This window comes from Cynocephalus volans, chromosome 6 (genome assembly GCF_027409185.1).
Source record: "Cynocephalus volans isolate mCynVol1 chromosome 6, mCynVol1.pri, whole genome shotgun sequence".
NCBI lineage: Eukaryota > Metazoa > Chordata > Mammalia > Dermoptera > Cynocephalidae > Cynocephalus > Cynocephalus volans.
The window spans coordinates 83,878,840-83,901,293 of NC_084465.1; the positions used below are offsets into that span (position 1 = coordinate 83,878,840).

At 35.2% G+C, this 22,454-nt stretch overlaps 1 protein-coding gene across 1 annotated transcript in view; it reads left to right on the forward strand.

The window, feature by feature from the left end:
• Window positions 1–22,454, forward strand: part of ABCB5 (ATP binding cassette subfamily B member 5) — a 122,136-nt gene that overhangs the window by 2,852 nt on the left and 96,830 nt on the right. The window contains 10 exon segments of the mRNA XM_063101057.1: window positions 800–881; window positions 2,376–2,526; window positions 5,272–5,324; window positions 14,159–14,349; window positions 14,435–14,606; window positions 18,067–18,136; window positions 18,139–18,190; window positions 18,271–18,448; window positions 19,926–20,039; window positions 20,357–20,467. Of these exon segments, the coding sequence (XP_062957127.1) occupies window positions 800–881; window positions 2,376–2,526; window positions 5,272–5,324; window positions 14,159–14,349; window positions 14,435–14,606; window positions 18,067–18,136; window positions 18,139–18,190; window positions 18,271–18,448; window positions 19,926–20,039; window positions 20,357–20,467 (1,174 nt within the window).

Consider the following 22,454-nt stretch of genomic DNA (forward strand, 5'->3'; position numbering starts at 1 on the left):
TGATCCAGCAATTCTACTTTTGGATATAGAACCAAAAGAATTGAAAGCAGGAAGCCAAAAAGATTTGTACACCCATATTCACAGCAGCATTGTCAGCAAAAGCCAACACGTGGAAGCAACCCAAGTGTCTATTGACTGATAAATGGATAAACAAAATTTAGCATATCTATGCAACAGAATAGTATTCAGCCTTAAAAAGGAGCGAAGTTCTGACACATTCTACAACATAGATGAACCTGGAAGACATTAAGCCAGTCACAAAAGGACAAATACTGTATGATTCCACTTATATGAGGTATCTAGAGTAGTCAGATTCATTGAGACAGAAAGTAGAGTGGTGGTTGCCAGGGGCTGGGAAGAGGAGGAAATGGGGAGTTGTTTAAGGGGTCCAGAGCTTCAGTTTTGCAGGATGAAGGAGTTCTGTGGACAAATGGTGTTGATGGCAGCACAATAATGTGAATGTGCTTAGTGCCATGGACGGTACACTTAAAAATAGTCAAGAAAGTAAAGTCTGTGTTGTGTGTATTTTACCACAATTAAAAAAAAAGTCCGCATACTTCAGATGCATGCCTTTAGTTGGCACACTAACAAACTTAGAGACAGACTGTGACAACTTCCTTTTGCAGTGATTATACTGAAACTCTTTCTACTGTCTATCATTGTTTGTTTTAAAATTTTCATTGTTGTTATAAATGTGCTACCAAAGGTAATATTTAACAGTTCAGCAAAATGTTAACTGGAAAATTTTGCAAATTATATTCACATTTTAACTTTTCCATTTTAAACATTTATTTTCCAGAACACTACAGGAACAACTGCCATCTGCAGTTGTTTCCCAGCTGCCTGAAGTGGGAATGCAAGCTGTTGGATCCATTGAGATGGTAAGTGAAATCAGCTGGAAAGTATGCATACCAGAACACTTTAGGGAACTGTCAGCAGTGCCTAAAATGACTGTGTTCGTATGATAGTTTACATACATTATTTGAGGAAAGGGGGAATTAAAAAAAGAATTTGCCAAAGTGTCACTTCCAATAGGAAAAAATACAAACAACCCAAAATTCCACAATAAGGGATAAGAAAAAAATATATACAGCATCCACACAGTGATCGCATTTTTTTTTTAAAAAAAGTATATATATACAATAGTGCTTCAAAAAGTTCATGGAAAGATTCATATTATCTTTCAATTCTATTTTTTTTCTACAAACTTTTTAAAGTACCTTTGTGTGTGTGCATGTGTGTATGTATCATGCATAAATATTACCAGAGTTTATATCTGAGTGATGAAAAATTATGAGTGGTTTACATTTCAGTATTTCCCAATGTTACCGTTATTATTTTTGAAGTGTTATTATTTTTAAAGTTTATGTGTTACTGTTATTATTTTTAAAGTGTTACAAACTTTTTAAATTAAAAAAAATTATCTAAATGTTTTTTAAAGCCTATGTATCAAAAAATGTGTCAGCAGACTTCTTTGGAATCATGTTCAAGGAATGTGTTCCTAGACAGCCCCTTCATCTGCTTTAATCTATGTCAGCCTGCCTGTCAATGTCATTAGAAATACACCTGAAACTTGCTATTATTCAAATGAAATTACATTTCAATACTATTATTTATATCTATATAAATATAGATATAAGTCTATATATAATATCTATATATAAATATAGATATATCTTGACTTCTCTCTGTGAGACAAAAGATCTGCATTTTCAAGTTTTGTTCATGGTTTGGGTTTGGATGGTTTTGTGGGAACCTGCTAAAGAATGGAATATAAAGCATCCAGTATTGTGCTTTCACGTATTTCTTTCTTATTCCAAACAGCCCTTAAAATTATAGACTCTTGTTTACAGGATAGACATTGTCCTGGATAGCAAAAAATATGACAAATTTAAAATAAGAATCAAAAATATAATTTATTACTTTTTTAGTAGTTGGTTACTGTTCACTGTACTAGTTGTGACATTGCTCTGATGCTGACGAGCCTGGGGAATCTAATGTTTGCAGATCAGGTTTCCATAAACTAAGCTATTGTCATTGCAGGCTTTCAAAATATCTTAACTTATTCCAAAATCAACCAAGTGGAAGGAAGTTTCTGATTCACAGCCACTTCTGACCCAACTTGTGTCATGTACCCACAGTTTGTACTGATTTAGCCACTTTATTTTTCAACATCTTCTTCAAAGTAGGCTGTAAATCCTTAAGATTGGGCGTTTGTTTTTGTTTTTGTTTACTTGATATGTAAATACATGTCTGTGATTTTATACCTTTATTGAATCTCTTAATTTTTAAAGTAAGGCTGACTTGAGGTCAAAGCTGTAGGTTGGTGTTTTGTTTGTTTTATAGCCATAACACTACCATGTTGTTTTCCTCAGTTCTGCTTTGCTGATGGACTGGACATCACATTCATGATCCTGGGAATACTGGCATCACTGGTAAATGGAGCCTGTCTCCCTTTAATGTCACTGATTTTAGGAGAAATGAGTGATAACCTAATTAGTGGATGTCTAGTCCAAACCAACACAAGTGAGTACAAGATTGTTTTCTATATTGCTGGGGACTCAAAAGCATTAAATAAAACAAACTCATAGTGCAGGCTATTGTATCATAGGACATTATCTATGTATTTAAGTATCTATATAATAATATGTATTTAAGTCATTTATTCTTCTATATTGCTAGGGACTAAAAAACAAAAGTTTGTGTTAGTTGGGGTTCTTCACAGAAACAGAACCAATAGGGTTTGTGTGTGTGTATGTAGAGAGAGAAAGATTTTAAGGAATTGGCTCATGCAATTATGGAGTCTGGCAAGTCCAAAACATGCCAGGTGGGTCAGCAGCCTAGAGACTCAGAGTTCAGTGTTGAAGTCCTAGTTCAAAGGCCATTTGCTGATGGTATGTAAGAATCATTTGGGACCCACTGAAGCTTAGCTTGTCTCTAGAAATTCAGATAATTTTCTATCAGAGTTAGAGACTATCAGGATTTAATCAAAAGCTTGTGCCATACCAGGCCATTTATCTTAATGCATCCTTTAAAAAGGAGAAACTAAGAAATTAAGAATTGCTAAATCCTTTGGTTTACTAGCTACGTAGAGTTTCTTTAATATACATAGACTTACATGGCACTATTGAATATAATGCAGCAAGGAAGAAGAAAAAGAACATGCAGAAAGTTATAGTACTAAGATAAATACACTGAATAAAGATAAAGGGGAAAATCTAGCAATCAGATGTGCAGAAAAGTGTTTTTATTTTACCTGTATTTGTAGGCATCCTTCATGTATCCTTTGTAGCACCCTATTTCAGGGCCATGTGCTTCAAAGTGACTTTATTCTTTAGATATAATTCCAGTGATTTTCCTATGCACTGACATAGTGAGTATACAGTCTTTTTTATCTAACATATGTTATAAGTATTAGTAACTCCTTGAGTTTCCATGTTTTTCCCCAAATTCCAAACTAGGAAGTATCCTTATAGCTGTTTATTATAATTGGGACAAATGTCTCACTAAAACCTGGACTGTCGTTTAGACACCGGTCTAGCTTTGTACAGTGTACCTCCTTTTTGTGCCTTGTTTGACTTAAAATACTAATTTGTAACTTTTTGTTTTGCTGGACCCAGAGGCTGATCTTTCAAGTGTTGCAATCTTATTTGAGTGGAATATACCTATTTCTTTCATCTCTATGTCCTTCCATGTGATGGTATCCTGTCTAAACAGTTATGAATTTTTTGATATTTTAACAATGTAAATAAATATATAAGCTATATTGTTGTTTAAACATGTGGATCTACCAATTCACTGAGTAAATATTTATTGATTGCCAACTATTCTCTATGCATGAGTGAATGAATGAATGAATAATAAACCTAGCAATCTAAGCCAGTCTGATTGGGAGTATTCCTTTTGTTAGATCTATTCTGCAGTTGATTGTCTTACCTGTGAAAAGACAGGCAGTACATATCTGATTGATACTGCTGTGAGTTCGAATATTTGTTGTTATTTAAAGCTTCTCCTGTTTTCTCAGGTTTCATGGTGTATTTTATCGAATATGGTGAACATATAAAGAGGTTTGATAAGGATTTTGTTACATTCATGGATATTATTGGTATATTTTAACACATTATTAAAGAGAAGTAGGGATATTAAGGGTTATACCTTCAACCTTTCGACAGTGATTTTCTAGAGGATAATGTGAGAGGATTGTTTGCTTCTACAAAGACAAATATGAGTTGTAGCTATAATTTTTGTGCCAGCACTGAATTTGTGCACCTGTATTCATATAATCTCCAAAATGAGATTATGCCATTTTTATATGATTGTAGGTACCATTTTTAGAAACAATGCTTATTGTCTTATTAGCTCAGTTAAATCCTATTAAAACCTTCTACTAAGTTTTAATACCTTTACTTCTGTCATGTCCATTCTGGTATTTGTGGAATAAGCTGCTTCAAATGTTTTCCTACCACAATTCCATAAATGGAATAAAGAAGAAATGATTGTTTGAATAAAGATTATAGACATTATCGTATACGACGATGTTATGGTTATGTAATAGATAAAGAGTCATAACATCTGCAATTCATTTCAAATGCTTATTATAAAGGTTTAAGGAAGAAAATTACGATAGTGGATATTGATCACTGTTTTATTTTGTTGTTCAAATCAATACCTTGGTATACCAATTAATGTATTATGTATTCTTTACTAGAAGATACATAGAAAAGTTTATATAGAAAACTTGAAGCCCCCAAATTATTTTAAACAGGTTTTCTTTTTTTTTTTTTTTTTAATGTTTGTGTCCTGGCTATGCCCAGCATATTTCAATGAGCTTCATTTCATTTTTTCCCATGACTATTTTTTCTAGAACATTCACATGTGTTCTTGATTTTCTTAGACTTTCTAAATCATTCCCTGGGGTGTCTCAAACTTAATTCTAAATGCATGATCTTGGACAGGAAAAGGGAATTCTATTACCGTTACTTACTCAACTGTTGCCTGATCAAAGATATCCTAAGGAATTCTTTTAAGGTTTGAGTTACATGATTAATGTTTCCTTGTATTTTTTTACAGTGTGTGAGTACTTCTTGAGAGCCCAGATAATTATTTCAAGTTCTAGGTTAAAGAATAGAAAATAAGATGATCATAAACCCCTGAGTGAGCATTAAATCCATTTTCCTAGGAATGCACTATATTTTTTTTGAGGACTATCTTTGAAACACTATGGCCAATTATAAATTAATTTCTTTTATAATTTAAATAAATTTTTTACAGCAAATTATTGGAACTGTAATCAGTCTCAAGAAAAGCTGAAAGAAGATATGATTGTGTAAGTCCGAATAAAGTGATAATATCACATTTATTGCATGCTGCTTTATTCCATACTTATAAGAAAAAAAACAACTGAGAAATTTGTCTGATCATTAATATTACATATAAGTGATTAAAGTAAACATCCTCTTCTTTCATTAGGTATGTAAAATGTAATTAGTACATAAGTTTTTCTTCTGTTTGAAGGCTGTATATAGGTCATTTGCTTTGAGATGGATTTGGCAAAGTCGTCATCAACAGAAAAGTGTGAGGATTTGCATTTCTATGTTAATTTTGCCTCCTAGAACTGAAGGTACGTATCCTACAGGATAGAGAAATTTTTTTTTCCTTTTTTAAAAAATTGTATGCCTTCCAAGCCCTATAAAAATACTATTTCTATAAGTGTTAAAAATCAAAAAGATGTGTGCCACAAAATAAATAGTAAAAATAATAATGGGGACTAATTCTTGGTATGGTAAAGTTCTATCCAGACTAAAAATTGTAAAGTCCGAATAATAAGTAACTTATAAGGACATTCCATTTTTGTAATTTTGTGTACTAAACTGTGTGCTTCATTTACTGTCACATTCTGAGTTTGTTAGAAAAATGCTACTTCAGAGTATATTCACTGAATTTCTGTAATGTCTCACGAAAACTATCAGAGTCTTTACTATGAACCTAAGTGATTCCTATTCTTTCCCCCCAAAAGTGAAGCATCCATGTTATACACCCCCAAGAGACATACATTACATTGCAGCGACATCGTCTGGGCCTTAATTCTTAGCCTGCATATCAAGTATGTAAGCGACAGCCACATGTGGGTACATAAATTTGGAATAATTAAAGTTAAATAAAATTAAAAATTCAGTTCCTCATTCTCAGTGAAATGGCAAGTGCTCAGTAGCCACATCTGGCTGACTGCCATAGTCTATAACAGATATAGAACATTCTCTTCATTATGGAAAGTTCTATTGGATGGTGCTGTTCTGGAATATGGTATGAATGGTGCCCCTTTGAATTGTGTTTTGCTGCAGCCTCAACTTTCACTAATGGGAGGTTCTTTTTTTTTTTAACGACTTTTACATAAATTTTCTTTATATTGGATCTTTTTTTTTTGTTTGACCGGTAAGGGGATCGCAACCCTCGGCACAGTGTGGTCTGCACCACGTTCAGCCAGTGAGCTCACCAGCCATCCCTATATAGGATCCGAACCTGCAGCCTGGGTGCTACCAGCGCTGCACTCTCCCGAGTGAGCCACGGGGCCGGCCCTTTATATTGGATCTTTTGAAAATTCATGATTAAGACCCAGGATAGTGTCTTCTACTGAATTTTAGTCTTACAGTATTAAAGGAAGGTTCTGATGTACAATCATGAAGAACAAATTTCTTACAAAAAAAGTTTAGAAATTTTTTAAACAGGGCTATCCATTTTGAAAATAGACAATAAAAGGCAAAATAAGATGAAAATATGCCTATGTACAGTTATTAAAAGGCTACTGAATTTAAAAAGAAGCATTCTCACATTTATAATGTAGTAATTGTTGTGCTATTATTTCTAAAATGGTGTTCTGTTTTGGAAATATTTGAAATATGTGATGAAAAAGGTTCCATAGTCAAATTGGTTTGGAAAACACTACAAATGACAACCTCCTATCAGATACACACTGGACAGATAAACATAGTTAACTTTGTTTTATCCCAGTTTTCCAAACCTATTTGACTTCGGAACCTATTTTTTTCCCCTAACACCTACAAGCATCCTGTGGTACTAATATTTTGATGAACACATTTTTGTGAGGCGTTGCTTTATGTAACTTTTTTGTTGAGTATAAGGTAATACCTTCGTCTATAATCATCAGCAACTGAAGAATTTTATTCTACCTAAATTATTTTCCAAAGAAAATGACCCATAGCTTTAGATAATCTTAATGTTTGAATGTTAAGTCCATGCGTTTATCTTATCAGAAAGTTGTTTTGAAAATAATTGAATTTTTTCTTGTTAACTCCAGATGAGAATGACTAAATAGTCCTAAAATTACTTCTAGCCAATATAATGCCTCCTTTTTTTGCTGTCAAGAGTTCATTAATTCTATATGAACTTTAAGCATCTTGTTTTCTCCCTTTTGCTATTTCTGATGTATCTACTATAACCTACTTGAAAATGAAGGGGCAAACTAGGTGGTCAAGTCTGGTAGATTAAGTTCAACTGCATTTAATGTAAGACAATTGTGATAAGTGTCATAATTTTTTTTGGCAGCTGGTTGGTACAGGGATCGAACCCTTGACTTTGTTGAGCAAACCAGCACAGCCCAATGATAAAATTTTATTTCTCTCACACATAAAAATCTGAAAGTAGGCAGTCCGATGATAAAATACAGTTTGACAGTCATCAGGGACTTGGGATCCTTCTGTCTTTCCATTCCACCATCTTTATACTGGCTTCTATCATCATTATCACTTCCTGGTCCAAAGTGACTGCCAGACCTTCAGTCATTATGTGCAAAGAGAAAGAAAAGCAATGTAAAAAAAAGGTGCATTTTTAGCTCAGTCAGCTTTCTTAATCAACCTGGCAGAAATTCCGCACAATTCCACTTTTAAAAATGGCCTTATATTAGGCATATGGCTGCTCCAAATTAAATAAGGATTCTGTTATTAAAGAAGAAGATGCGATCAGATACTGAGTGATAGATTAGATAGATAGCATTTAAAAAGCTGGTGGAGATTCTCATGGTCAATTGGTTAGAGACATCCTGGTTAAACAACATTAAATTATTTCTGTCCTTTTGGATTTTTTAATATGTTCGTGTGTATTGTCAATCTCCGGGGGTGAGTAGATAGGCAGTGTTTCTCAAAGCTGTTGGAGTACCCTTTTTCCTCAGAAGTACTGCCAGAGTGATTCAAATCATTGGCTTAGGAATCAGATCGTAGGTTCAGGATTTAATCGTGGGCTCTGCCACTTTCTAGCTATAGAGGCTGTTGACTAACTTCTGTAAGCTTCAGTTTCTTCATTTGTGAAATGTGATCTACTTTATCTTATCTTTTAATTGACCCATAATTGTATGTATTTATGGGGCACAGAGTAATGCACTGTGTAATGATCAAATCAGGCTAATTAGCATATCTAACACTGTAAACATTTATCATTTTTTGCAGTGAGAACATTTGAGCTCCTTTCTTCTAGCCATTTGAAAATATACAATAAATTATTAATTGTAGACACCCAGCACCGCAATAGAATACTAGAACTTATTCTTCCTATCTAGCTGTAATTCTGTATCCGTTAACCAACCTCTCCTTATCCCCCCTCCCTGCTCCCCTTCCCATCCTCTAGTAACCTCAACTCTACACTCTACTTCTATGAGCTCACTTTTTTGAGCTCCCACATACGAGTGAGAACATGAGGTATTTATCTTTCTGTGCCTGACTTATTTCACTTAACGTAGTGTCTTCTAAGCTTATCCTTGTTGCTGCAAATGACATGATTTCATTCATTTTATGGCTGAGTAGTATTCAATTATGTATATATACCACATTTTCTTTTATCTGTTCATCTGTTGATGGACAGTTAGGTTGATTCCGTATCTTGACTATTGTAAATAGCGCTGCAATAAACGTAGGGGATGAAAATGTGATCTTAATACCTTCTAGAGATTCAGTGATACTCAGATAAGTAAAGGGCCTGGTATAATCTGTAACATACAATAAATACTTAATAAATGAAATCATTAAATCATTAAATCTTAATTTACACGAACGTTTGAATCAGAAGGCTTTGTTTCCTGGTATGAAAAAATTGCTTGGACTCTGGGACTATTAGTATCTCTTTTCCTGGGTCCCACTGGATAAGTGAGGAGTTTCCATTCGGAAAAGTTAATTTATTTGTTGTTGTTATTGTTGTTGTTGTTTTTAAGGAAAAGTCTTTTCTAAAATGAGTAAGTGCTTATAAAAATGATCTTAAATTACTTTCTCTGATTAATACTTAATACTTTCATTATTGAAAATATGAAAACATAAAAATGCACAAAGAAAAAAAAGAAGTTAGTTATAATCCCATCACTAATGGAAAATAAATGTTAATTTTAATTTATGTTATTGTTGTTTTTTTACATGTATAGTTTGCAACATATATAGTTTTCATGTGATTGGGATTATGCTGTTCATATGATTTTGAATAATCTTATTGAGGCATCCTTTCCCTATCATAAAACTCACCAATTTTAAGTGTATAACTTATGATTTTTAATAAATCTGCAGAGTTGTGCAGTCATCATCACAATCCATTTTTAGAAGACTTCCATCACTCTACAAATATCTCTCTTTTGCGGTCAATCCCCATTTTCACCCCCAGTCTTAGTCAACTACTTATCTGCTTTCTATCTGTGAAGATTTGCATTTTATGGATATTGCATATGCATGGAAACATATGTAGAATTTTTGCACCTGTCTTCTTTTATTTAGTATAATGGTTTTGAGATTCATCGATGCTGTAACATATATCAGTAGTTTATTCCTTTTTATTGCTTGATAGTAATTTATTGCAAGGATATATCACATTTTTTTATCTGTTCACCAGCTGATGGATATTTGGATTGTTTCTCTTTTTATCTATTAAAATAATGCTTTTATGAGCATTGATGTAGAAGTCTTCGTGTGGATGTATGTTTTTGTTTCTCATGGGTAGATACGTAGGGGTAGAATTGTTGCATCATATGGTAAGTTTATGTGTATCTCTTTAAGAAACTTCAAAAGTGTTTTTCCAAAGTGGTAACACCATATTACTTTCCCACCAGCAATGTATGAGGGTTTCAGTTTTTCCACATCCTCAACAACACTTGTCATTGTCTGCTTTTTTGATTACAGCCATTGTAGTAGGTGTGAAGTAGTATCATATTGTGATTTTAATTTGCATTTCTCTGGTGACTAATAATGAACAGTTTTGCATGTGTCTTTTAGTCATTTATATATTTTCTTTGGCAAAATGTCTGATCACATATTTTCCCTATTTTTTTAATTATGCCATTTGTTTTCTTATTATCGGGTTGTAAGAGTTCTTTATAGATTGTGGATATGAGTTCTTTGTCAGATACATAATTGACAAATATTTTCTCCCAGTCTGTGGCTAGTCTTCATTTTCTTAAGGGTTTCTTTTGAAGCAGAAAAGATTTAAATTTTGATGAAGTCTTATCTATAAAGTTTTTCTTTTATGGATTGTGCTTTTGGATTTAAGAATTCTTTGTCTAACCCAGGGTCATGAAAATTTTCTCCTACATTTTCTTCTAGAAGTTTCAATATTTTATCTCTTACACTTTGGTCTATGTTCCATTTTGAGTTAATTTTTGTAATGGTGTGAGGTAAGGATCTAACTTCATCTTTTTTGCATGTGGCTGTCCAGTTGTCTCAGCACCATTTGCCGAAAAAACTATTTTTTCTCCACCGAATTGCTTTGGGACCTTTGCTAAAAATCAACTGTTCATAAATGTAAAGGTTAGTTTCTGTTTTTCAATTCTATTGCATTCATTGATATGTCTGCCCATATGTCAGCCGGTACCACAGTCTTGATTACTGTAGTTTCATAGTTTAAATAAATAAATTAAATGGCTAAATGTAAGTTCTTTTACACTTTGTAATTCTTTTTCAAACTTTGTTTTACTTTTAAAAAATTATTTGGCTATTCTGAGTTCTTTACATTTTGATATAAATATTAGGATCACTTTGCTGATTTCTGCAAAAAGAGCCTGCTGGGACTTTTGACAGGGATTGCATTGAACCTATAGATCAATTTGGGGAGAATTGTCATCTTAACAATGAGCCTCCCAATCCATGAACATGGATTGTCTCTCCACTTAATTAGATCTTCCTTAATTTCTACCCACTAAGGTTTGTAGTTTTCATTGCACAAGTTTTGCATTCCTTTTTTTCATCTGATTTTATAACCCATTTCCCCCTTACAATATTGCAAAATTTTTCCCACAACATTAAAAAACCTTAGCAGGATGATGTTTATTAAACCTGTAATGTTTATCCTGTCCTTAAACAGTCCTTCTTATTAGAAAACACAGTCAATTCTTGTTACTTGTGATAGTTATGCTGTGTTAAAGTCACCGTGAATGCTGAATTAGCAATACTGAACCATTACTCTTAGGAGAAATACAGGGTTAGGTTTCTGTGAGCCTCTGGTCACAAACTTCATCATCCAATCAATATATAACCTCAATTTATGTGTGCTTCTATCTAAAGACACCTCATTTAATATATATTGTAGATACACTAACATTGAACTTACGGTCAGCAACACTATAATTCATGCATTAATGAAGTTTATCTAATACACATATTTCCTCCATAGGGCACATCATAGCCTTCTTGCATTTAAGAACACTAGCCAGCTCTTCATCATGATGCATGGTAGTGGTTATAAACAGGAAAATCATCAACATAAAACACAAAAATTAGAAAAACTTGGCACTAAATAGATCGTGAAAATGACACTTGTTTAACATACTGTATAAGAACTGAAACAAGAAGGCAGAGTATTGCCTTGTTGGACCTCAGCTGGGAACGTGTGCATCAGGCAAATCAATTTTTTTGCCACTCTGCACATGTCCATGAATAACCATAAAAGTTCCATGAATATCGATCTTGGACTTAGAAATAAATTTTAGCAAGTAGGCAAATTTGCAAATACAGAATCCTAAAATAATAAGTATAAGTTGTGTTTTCCTCTCATGTTTTGCTTGGTACTTCACTCTCCTGGCTTTCCAACTACCTCACTGGCTACTCCTCAGCTTTCTTTGCAGGCTCTTTCTCTTCATCCTGAACTCTGCATGTTTGCAGAGTCCCTGAGCTCAGCCCCTGGCCCTCTTCTTTTCTTTACCTACACTTTATTCTCCCTCTCCCTGGGTGCTCTCAGCCAGTCCCTTTGTTTTAATTACCACCCATGAGCTATAGCTTTCAAATCTCCGTCTCCAGGGTAGACCTTTTTCCAGTGCTTCAGACTTTCATTTTCTCAACTTCTTACTCAATCTTTACTTTGAGTTTTAATGGGCATCTCACACTTAGCATGTCTAAATCAGAGCTCGTGCTGTCTCCTGCAAATCTGTTCTTCTCCCAGTCTCCCACATCTGTAAATGTCACCCTAGTCACCCAGTTGCTGAACTCAACACCCAAGGAGTTATCCTTGATTTCTCCCCTTCCTTCATTCTTCATATCCAGTACACTGGCAATTTTTTTAGGAAGAGTCTGTTAAACAAAGAGTTGTTTTATTAATATAAAAACACACACAAACTATAAAGCACAAGAAATCTTATTATCTATTTCATATCAAGTAACAGGTGGCAAGTTAACATTCAGGGTCAACAGAATGGTTGGAAGAGACTGGAACCTCTCTTGGAGGAGGGGGCATCTTCACAGGCAAAGGGGAAGGGAGCAGCTCTACCAAGTTCTCTGTCCTCATGGAAGATATTGAGAGGAACTCCATTCAAGGGGAGGTATGCACTGTGGTGGTCTTTAGGCAGGTCGAAACTCTCAAAATCTAAAGAATCAAATGAAAAGAATTTTAAAATTTCTGTATAGGTGTCATCAGAGGCAGGGACAGAGCTTTTTGCTTTAACAGTCTTCTCGGTCATCTTTTTGGCAGAGAAGCTTGGCTGTTTCTATCAGAGGGGTTCATCAGTCTGGCAGTTTCTTTGCCCATTGACTGCCACCAATGTTATCCAAGCCCCATCCTTCTCATCTTGGCCATTGCAATAGCTTCCTAACTGGTCTTGCTGCTTCCATCGCTATCACTTCCATCCGTTTTCCAAAGAGGAGCTGGAGTGATCATTTAAAGAGTTGGACAGATAAGGTCACCATCCCATGCTTAAATCTTCCAGTGGTTTTCTGTTTCTCTTGGAATAAGATCTGAACAATGAACTGTAGCTAAAAGCGGTATGATATCAAATTCTTCAGCATCACCATTTTGTACCACTTTGGATTTCTTTTGTTTCTGGAACATGCTAAGCTTTTTTTTCTGCCTCAGTTTGGTCTGGGAGGGACCTCTTCTCTCTCCCTGAAATGTTTTTTCTGCTCTTCTTATGGCTGCCTCCATTTCACCTTTTGGATCCCAGCTATAATGTAAGTTTTCTTTTTCAAAGAAACTTCTTAACCACTCTATTTATCTGCACTGGCTCTCCCAACCCACATTTACCCACCAATTATTCCGTGACCTATCACCCATTTTATTACCTTCATAAACCAACCTGAAATTCCTTCTCTTTCTGGATTATCTGTCTCCTTCGACCAAAATGGGAGGACTTATTATCTTGTTCATGGGTATCTTTAGAACCCCACACAGAGAGGACACCCAGTATAAATTTATTACACAACTACATTTCTTACCTGGTCTCCTACTGTCAGATATTTAGATTGTTTTCAGCTTTTCTGTATTGTTACAAATGCTGCAGTGATCATCCATATAGATGACTCTTTGTACATAATACCTTTGAGTAAATTCCTTAAGTTGAATTTTAGATTTAATGGTAAGTATATTTTTAGAACTTTTTATCAAAGGCTTTTGACTACTACCATTTTCTTTACCCTCCTGTTCCATCTACTGCTATCTTATTTACCTCAATGTAACTTTTTCATATGAAAGTAGCAAAGATACTGAAAAAAGATATAAATAGCAGGAATTAAGATATTAATTTCTGTTAATAATATAAGAAATACATACTCTAGATGTTTTACTAGGGAAACGTAGATTATTACATTCAGTGTACTTCACTCTTTCTCATGGTGGGTTATTGTTTGTTATTTTTAGGTAACAAGGGGGAAAAGTCATGCTTCTGTCTAACATTCCAATAATCTTTCTTCAGGTTGACCTGTATTATGTTGGAATAGGAATTACTGCCTTGATTTTTGGCTAGATACAGATTTCCTTTTGGGCCATGACTGCAGCACAACAGATCAAGAGAATTCAAAAGCAGTTTTTTCATTCAGTTTTGGCGCAGGACATCAGCTGGTTTGATGGCTGTGACATCAGTGAGTTTAACACTCGCATGACTGAGTACGAGGAAGAACTTGTAGTACATCCACTCTGTTTCCGTATATGACATATGGATGACTTAACTACATTTCTTTACTTGTTTCAGTGACATCAACAAAATCAGCGACGGTATTGGAGACAAGATTGCTCTGTTATTTCAGAACACATCTACTTTTTCTATTGGCCTGGCGATTGGTTTGGTGAAGGGCTGGAAACTCACCCTGGTGACTCTGTCCACGTCTCCTCTTATAATGGCTTCAGCAGCAGGGTGTTCTAGGGTAGGCCAGATGGCTAACACAGTGTTGACTGGAGACGGAGTGTGAACTAGATACCAGAGAAGTATTTCCATTCATTTTCCATGTCCCAAAATACAAAGGGATATTATACACCACAAAGACTTGTAATGTTGTCCACCATTAATTACCTTTCCATCTTCTAATTATTTGGCTAAAATGAGATTTGTTTTTAGTATCTTATTAACTTTACAAAACATTTCAATAGTAGCTTAATGTAGCTTCAAATGATAGCATGGATAATGTATAATGCCATTATACATGGGATGTTTAGTGTTGCCGCTGGGAGATCCTTGTGTATTCTAAATTCCCAGATAAATATGTTAAAATTTGTTTCCCTGGGTAGAACAGAATGGGAAATTTTATAACAATAAACTTAAAACACTTTTTTTATGTAAGCCTCTTCAAGTTTGTATTTTTATAAGGCTTTGAATCATATTTAAAATGTCTGCTAATGTCTATTTTTATGTACTCCATAAATATGTTTCAGTTTTTTAAACAAGTTATGTATTTGTATTCTAAATTACATTTTAAGCACTATTATACTGTGAGTGTACCACAAGATATTTATCTTATTTGCAGGCTGGTTTTGAAACCAATGCTTTATGTGAAGTTCAAAAACAATCAATATATCCCCTCTCCAAATCATGTCTTTGGCAATTCTACCGGTGGCACAGTGTCTTAACTTTTACAATGCTAATTCTTCTTATGTTAATCAAATCTATAAAATTCAATGAGTTTATTTGCTAGCAATATACAAATTCAACCAAACAAGAATTTTCAGCAATAAAAATATTCTACAGTTGACTAATTCCTTAACAATAAGCTTGGATATTTAGACAACTCTTAACTGTGGCTTCTAATGTTGATCCTTTAACCATTGTTAAAATCTTCATCCTCAGCTTATTTTTTTTTAAATTTTTTATTGAAACATAATTGATTGTACATATCTGTGGGGTTCAACATTGGATATCAATACCTGTTTGCAATATGTGTTGTTCAATGAGGACTTCTCAGTAGGACGATCAATTACAGGATGTCACTAAGATCAGAGCTTTAACTTAACTTCTCAGGGAAGGAATGTGAACAAGGTGTAAAGCAACAACACAAGGGAGTCTAAGTCCCGCTACTGAATTAACTGATCATGGAAAAAGAAGCTAGTGAAGGTCAAAGATATCCAAATGACTAGAGATACCCGTGTGGATCATGTCTAGTTCCCTTCAATTTAATTTGGCAGTCATTAATAAATACTCGCTATGTACAAGGCTTTGTGCCAGGTAGTGTTTCCCCTCCAGTGATATATTATATAAATAATTATCTCTATTAAGTGAATTCAGAAAATAATGAGTATAAGTGGCACGGTCCATGCCATGGCGGAGTCCTGAAAAGAATAGCTTGGGCTGCCCTCTCTGAGTTGGCAAGGCCACCGGAGGGAGAGCTGCTGGCAGTGCCATGGCTATGAGCACTTGCTTTCGCTGTAAGGATCTCTGCCTTGGCATAGTGGTACTGCTTTTATTTTCTCTTTTGATGTTTTGGTCAGCATGGCAGTTTCCTGAGTCTCCAAAAGACACAGAAAATGACACACAAACAGTTGTTGTCATAAAATTAGATAGTCCTACCAAAGATCTGGGAAGATTGAACAATTCCAAATTGTCCCTTTTGAGTCATTAATTATGCCAATGGATGTTTCAAAAACATCGGTCATGATTAATCATGAGCAATTGCCTTTACCAGAGAAATTAATAAATAAAAGAAGTCCCCATCCTCTTCCCACCATCTGGGTATATGGTTACATGGGATATAAAATGAGAAAGGGAAAAATTTGGTACCCTCCCTGGGGGCGTCCAAAATATGATGTAAGTTGGCAAACATTTATTGGAGATTGTATTAATAGCAAGAGAATGGTTGGCATTAATGAGAAATTATATGATTGGAACAAATTAAGTTTATGGGAAAGAAACTGTAGAACCCCTTTTACTTGGTGGTGCCTAGTTTTAAATAAATCATTAAGAATTAGATATTGGGATAAAAATATATGCTGTAAAATTATTAAACCTGCAAAATTAGACCTAAGAGGTAAATGTAACTGGTTTTGTAAGGGATGGTGCTGTGCACAATGACACTTTGACATTTAGATCAAGATTACAGGGCCACAGCCAATGCATAACCTTAAAATGTGCATGATAATGCTGCTCAAATATCCACTGTGCTTTTTACATTTGGCTCCCACCCTGTTAACAGGGTGGATAGTAACCACAGCTTGCTAACAGAAAAAGGTCACAAGATAACTTCAAGACAATGAAGGGATGGTTTGAATCTGATAACCTGATTCCAGGAAAAAGAAGCATAAGTTGATCACATAAGATGTGCTGACCTCTAAAAAAGTTTCCTCCCTGCTCTTTGGACTATTGATTTAAGCTTGCTGATACAATAAAAATAGTACCCAAATCCCCCCTGCAGAGAAAAATCTAAATAAAAGGCATTGTCTCATGCTCTACTGGGCTCCAGCTGCAACACGCTGACAGCCCGCAGAGAGAGAACATGCATACTGATGCATTGAGGTCTCCATCTGTGTTTGTTATTTTTGCCGACTCCTTCTCCCTTTTCGGGTACCCACAACTTGACTGAAGCTGGTCTCCGGCATATAAGTCAGCATATGTGACCTTCTTGACTATAACAGCCATCTGAGTTACATCTGATTTTATGTAACATGCCTTACATAAAATCAGCTCCAATTATGTGGAACACATTTTGAATGTAGACAGATTCGCTATGTGAGTAGGCAATAGTTATAAACTCACAACCCTGAAGACAATGTCCCTGCTGTTCCCTTTCATGGAACTGTTGTGCTAATTACTAAACTGTAAAGGATTAGAAAATGGAACACAATGAAAAAGGGCATTTTGATTTTGAATCTTGAGAAATTAGGTAAAACTGCCTGCAATAGTGATATTCTCTCCTTTCTCTCTAAAATCTCACCTCTTAGAGTTTGAAGATAAAGCATTTACTAGACCAGCAGGATTATGCAGTAATAGTTTCAAAGTCACACCCCACACATATGCAGAATCATGTTCCTCTTCCCGTTACAAGCCTGTGACCCATCCCCACTGGAAGCCTCACTTATACATCATAACAAACCAAATCAAGTCCAACTAGGCTCACTAGTTCTCAGAGTACACCCTAAAAGAACTGTGTTTCTAATATTCTTCTCCAAATCAAGTCTTTCCCACTTGTACCAAGGTAGATACCCATTTTGAAAAGAGACTTTTAAAATACAGAGAGAAAACAGTAAAGCTCTACTAGCAGAAGGAAAAATAAATAGGAATTTAGATTCTAGGTAACGTTAGGCTACCTCAAGTTCAGATTCTACCTGAATTAAATGCTCTGTACATTGTTACTACCCCAGAGTCATTCTTTGGCTAACTGCGGTCATGTTTTATTACAGATGGCCCTCCCATTGACCAGTAAGGAATTAAGTGCCTATTCCAAAGCTGGGGCTGAAGCAGAAGAAGTCTTGTCTCAATCCAAACAGTTGTAACCACTGGGGCACAAGAGAAAGAAATTCAAAGGTATGTCCCTTTAATTATGACAAAATATGCTTGGTTTTATTTTCTCCAAAGGCTATTATATTGTGTCTTGTCTTTATTAGGCATACACAGAATCTAAAAGATGCAAAGGATGTTGGCATAAAAAAAACTATAGCACCAAAACTGTCTCTTGGTGCTGTGTACTTCTTTATGAATGGAACCTATGGACTCACTTTTTGGTATGGGACCTCCTTGATTCTTAGTGGAGAATCTGGTTACACCATTGGGACTGTTCTTGCTGTAAGTCTTGTTTGAGAACAAAGGTAACTGGCCTAGATAATCTCTTCTTACCTAGAATTTAGTAAAAATTCCTCTTTGAATGAAGGTCATATTCAAAGATGAATATTTTCCATAAACAAATATTTATTTTCCTCAAAATACTTGAATACACCTTTGTAGTTAGGAATTGACAGAATTTATTCATCCAGCATATTTTAGTGTCCTCTTTGTGCCAAGCATAGTGCTTTTAGAAGAATGATAATTGAATTCTCCACTGGGAGATGCATAGACTGTTCTTAATCCAGCTGTCAAAAAAGGCCTGTCTCTAGGGAGGCCTTTCCTTTCACCCTTGCTGAGAGAAGGAGGCAAGCTACACTAACCTCACTAAGTGTCTTCCCTCTGGACATAGTCTGTAGACTGGACTCACTTGTTCCTGCTCCATCCTTTCAGCACATAGTAATGTTAAAAATAGACAATATGTAGCTCTGTCCCACATCATAATTTAGAGTCTTTTGAATTCCTAGGGGTTATGCATTAAGTTATCATTTACTCAGTTATCTCCCAGGTTTCAACAATAAACAGATTAGCTCAGAGTTAAAAAAAAAAAAAAAAAAAAAACATATGTCTTGGTGAACTGAGTTGATTTGCTCTATATACTTCAGTTCTTGTTTGGCTGTCCCATTCTATATAGATTTCTCTTCTTTCAACTAAATTCACCTTTTGAAATTCGAGACTTTCATAATTAAGACTTTATGCCACCATTTATCTCAGAGAGAGTGAAATGTGAGAGAGAAGAACTGTTGGCTCGTTCTTGCTCCTCAATCTATGTGTGACTGGGCAATGGCTTGTTGGGCGTCAGCATCCTTCTCTGCATGATAGGGATCATAGCACCTCGCTTGCATGTTTCTTTCCTTATTTGATGTTTTACAGAGATTTGTCTGAGTGAAAATGGACAGCTGTCCAGTAACACAAGAATTCAAAAAAGTTTGCCGAGCCTGTGGCGCACTTGGGAGAGTGCGGCGCTGGGAGCGCAGCGACACTCCCGCTGCAGGTTCGGATCCTATATGGGAATGGCCGGTGCACTCACTGGCTGAGTACCGGTCACGAAAAAGACAAAAAATAAAAATAAAAAGAATTCAAAAAAGTTTAGATGAAAATAATAGAATGTTTCTGAGCTAGTGAAGTCTGTCACACTAGCCTCTCTCCTTGCCTGGTTTGTACATGGCTAGCACTCTTCAGTCAGCAGAAGGTCCTGCTCCGATGTCCCAGCAGGTGATAAACACAAGACTATGCGACAATCAAAGTTGTTGCGTATTAGGAAAAGGCTGAGGATACTTGGATGAAATTATGTTTTCTTTATATTTGATTGAATCTTCCAGTCTTTCTTGCCTATTTACTCAAATATGTCTCTGGGAGCCTAAATCAATTATATACTTTATTCTGTTGTCTTTCTTACATAACTGCAGAAGGGTAAATATCATTTTTTTTATTCCTGTAGGTTTTCTTTAGTGTAATCCACAGTAGTTATTGCATTGGAGCAGCAGCCCCCCACTTTGAAAACTTCCCTATGGCCTGAGGAGCTGCCTTTAATATTTTCCAGGTTATTGATAAGGTAAGACCTCTTATTGCCTTGAAGGATAACTTCTACTACTTCAAGAAGGAGATGAAAAATTAAGCACACTCACTGCACTAAAACAACAGGATGGGAAAAATCTGTGTTGGCCAGTTGGCTATGGAAGGACAGACTGCTTTTAACTCTTTTATATGAGAGGACTGTGTTTTATTGAAACTTTCATGTCTAATTCAATGTATGTCTAAAGCAGAAAGGAAAATGTTATAAAAGAAAACCATTTTTAAGCTATTTTTAGAATATAGAGAATGTCAGCCTAGTCCTTTGAAGATTTATAATATTCCCTTTGTTTTCTCAAGAAACCCAGAATAAATAACTTTTCAATAACTGGATATAAACCTGAATGCATAGAAGCAACCGTGAAATTTAAAAATGTTTCTTTTCATTTTCCATCAAGACCATCTATCAAGGTAGGTTGAATTAAATTATGCAATTGGACAACTTTCTGATGTTATCTTCTACTGGCTATGATCTCCTCTTATGAGATTATTTAGGATCATTCCGACTACAATTTTGACTACTTTGCTTAGAGACTTGAGTAGATAGATGGTAGGCAGGTAGGTAGATAGATCAGTAATGGACATATAGCTCTGAAACAACTAGTAATATTTTGCAGCCTCTTTTCTACAGTCAACTGACTAAAGCATTTTCATCTCCCTGGAATTCCTCTACTCTGGATTTGGGAGCACACCAAAATGTCTTGGATTGAAGGTGCCACCTAAAACTGGTGTCCCTGGATATTATCCCCCTCAAAAGCAATAACTCATTTTAACCTCCTAGTTCCCAACCTGGGGGCATTATGCACATGCTGAGCCTTTTCTCCCTTCCTTTCCTAGGGCATTTACTGCACAAGCAATTGTGCCTCAGGTTCTTTCTCTCTCACTTTTACACACACACACAGAGTTGATCCTCCTTCCTCTATTATTCAGCCTTTGACAAGTTCTTGTGAAAATGTATGTGTCTTTTCTATTGTCTTCTTTAATTTTATTAGTGTATTTACCCTTCGCCCAAAAAGTAGTTACTGTTAAAAATTGCAGAGGGTAATTACTAATAAAAATTCCTGTTCTGAAGGAAAAGGAGGACATTATTTTAAGTGACCTAGATAAAATTACTAATGTCATCAACTTCTAATATCACTTACAGAATTTGCATAAAAAAGATCTGCTCCTTCTTTCTTTTCTCTGATTAAAACTTTGATTGAAATTCTCTTTTCAAAGCTCTCACTTTTACAAAATTTCTTGTTATTTAATTACTGTTATTGTAATAGTGTTGTCTTCTGCCACTCTTCTTATCATAGAGTATTTTAACCTCCATTTTGCAACTACATTTGGATTGGCTTCCTGGGGACTTAAGCACCTTGTGATGTTATATTGCATGGGAAAGTATTCTCAGGGTTTCAAACATTATTTTTAAAATGGACTTTTGAAACATAAGCCTTTTTTTAAGCTAATGAATGATTCTTCTTTAAAAATCCACTCACTTTAAATAGTAAAACAGATTTTTTCCAAGGAATGAGCAGAAACCAACTCTAAGGTACTGGTCGTGTCCTGTGCTTCATCCCCTTTAGAGAGTTAATTCTCTGCTTGGCCCTTTGAAAGTTTTGTTTGGCTTATTTAAAGGGTCCATTTCTTTATGAATGCTGAGATTGAAGTGAGGGAATGTGAGGGGAAATTCCTGTGTTTTGGGCTGAATACATATCAATGCAAACAAAGATAGGTCAGAATTTCTTAACAGATCACTATTATCATTTGGGGAGGGTAATTATTGTGATGCTTCTCTCACATCACAGGTCCCTGGGGCACTAAATGCTGGAGCAACCCCCAGTTGTTGAGAAAATTTTTTAAATGTTCCCCCCACATTGAAATGTCCCCATGAGATCCACTGGTGACATCCCATCCATGGGAATCCCTAAGAAGCCTGACCAGTTGTTTTACTTTGGAATGTACTTTACAATGATGTTAAGTGTATTCTAAGGAAGAGCTTCCTTAAATAGCTCACAAAACTATCTGGTAAGATTTCACTCGGCTGTCACAGATTAAAAGAAGAAACTTTCACAAACTTGGTGGTCATAAAATTTATATGTTATTATAGTTGAAGATTTGAGCAGTTTGCTGCATCTAGTTAATATTCTGAGTACTGTTATTAGTTTTTTTAAAAATTTTACCATTCACTTGTACATATTTGTGGGCTATAGTGTGTTGTTTCAATACATGCACTAATGCACAATGATTCATTTAGGGTAGATAGCATTGTTTTGTACCCGTTAGTCTACCACTTCCAGTATTCTATGAGTACTCTTAACTTAGATCCCCTTTTTATACAGAGATGAGAGATTCTTTTACTATTTTTTCTGAAATTATGTAGGTTATTATTATACATGTACGTGAAAAAAAAACA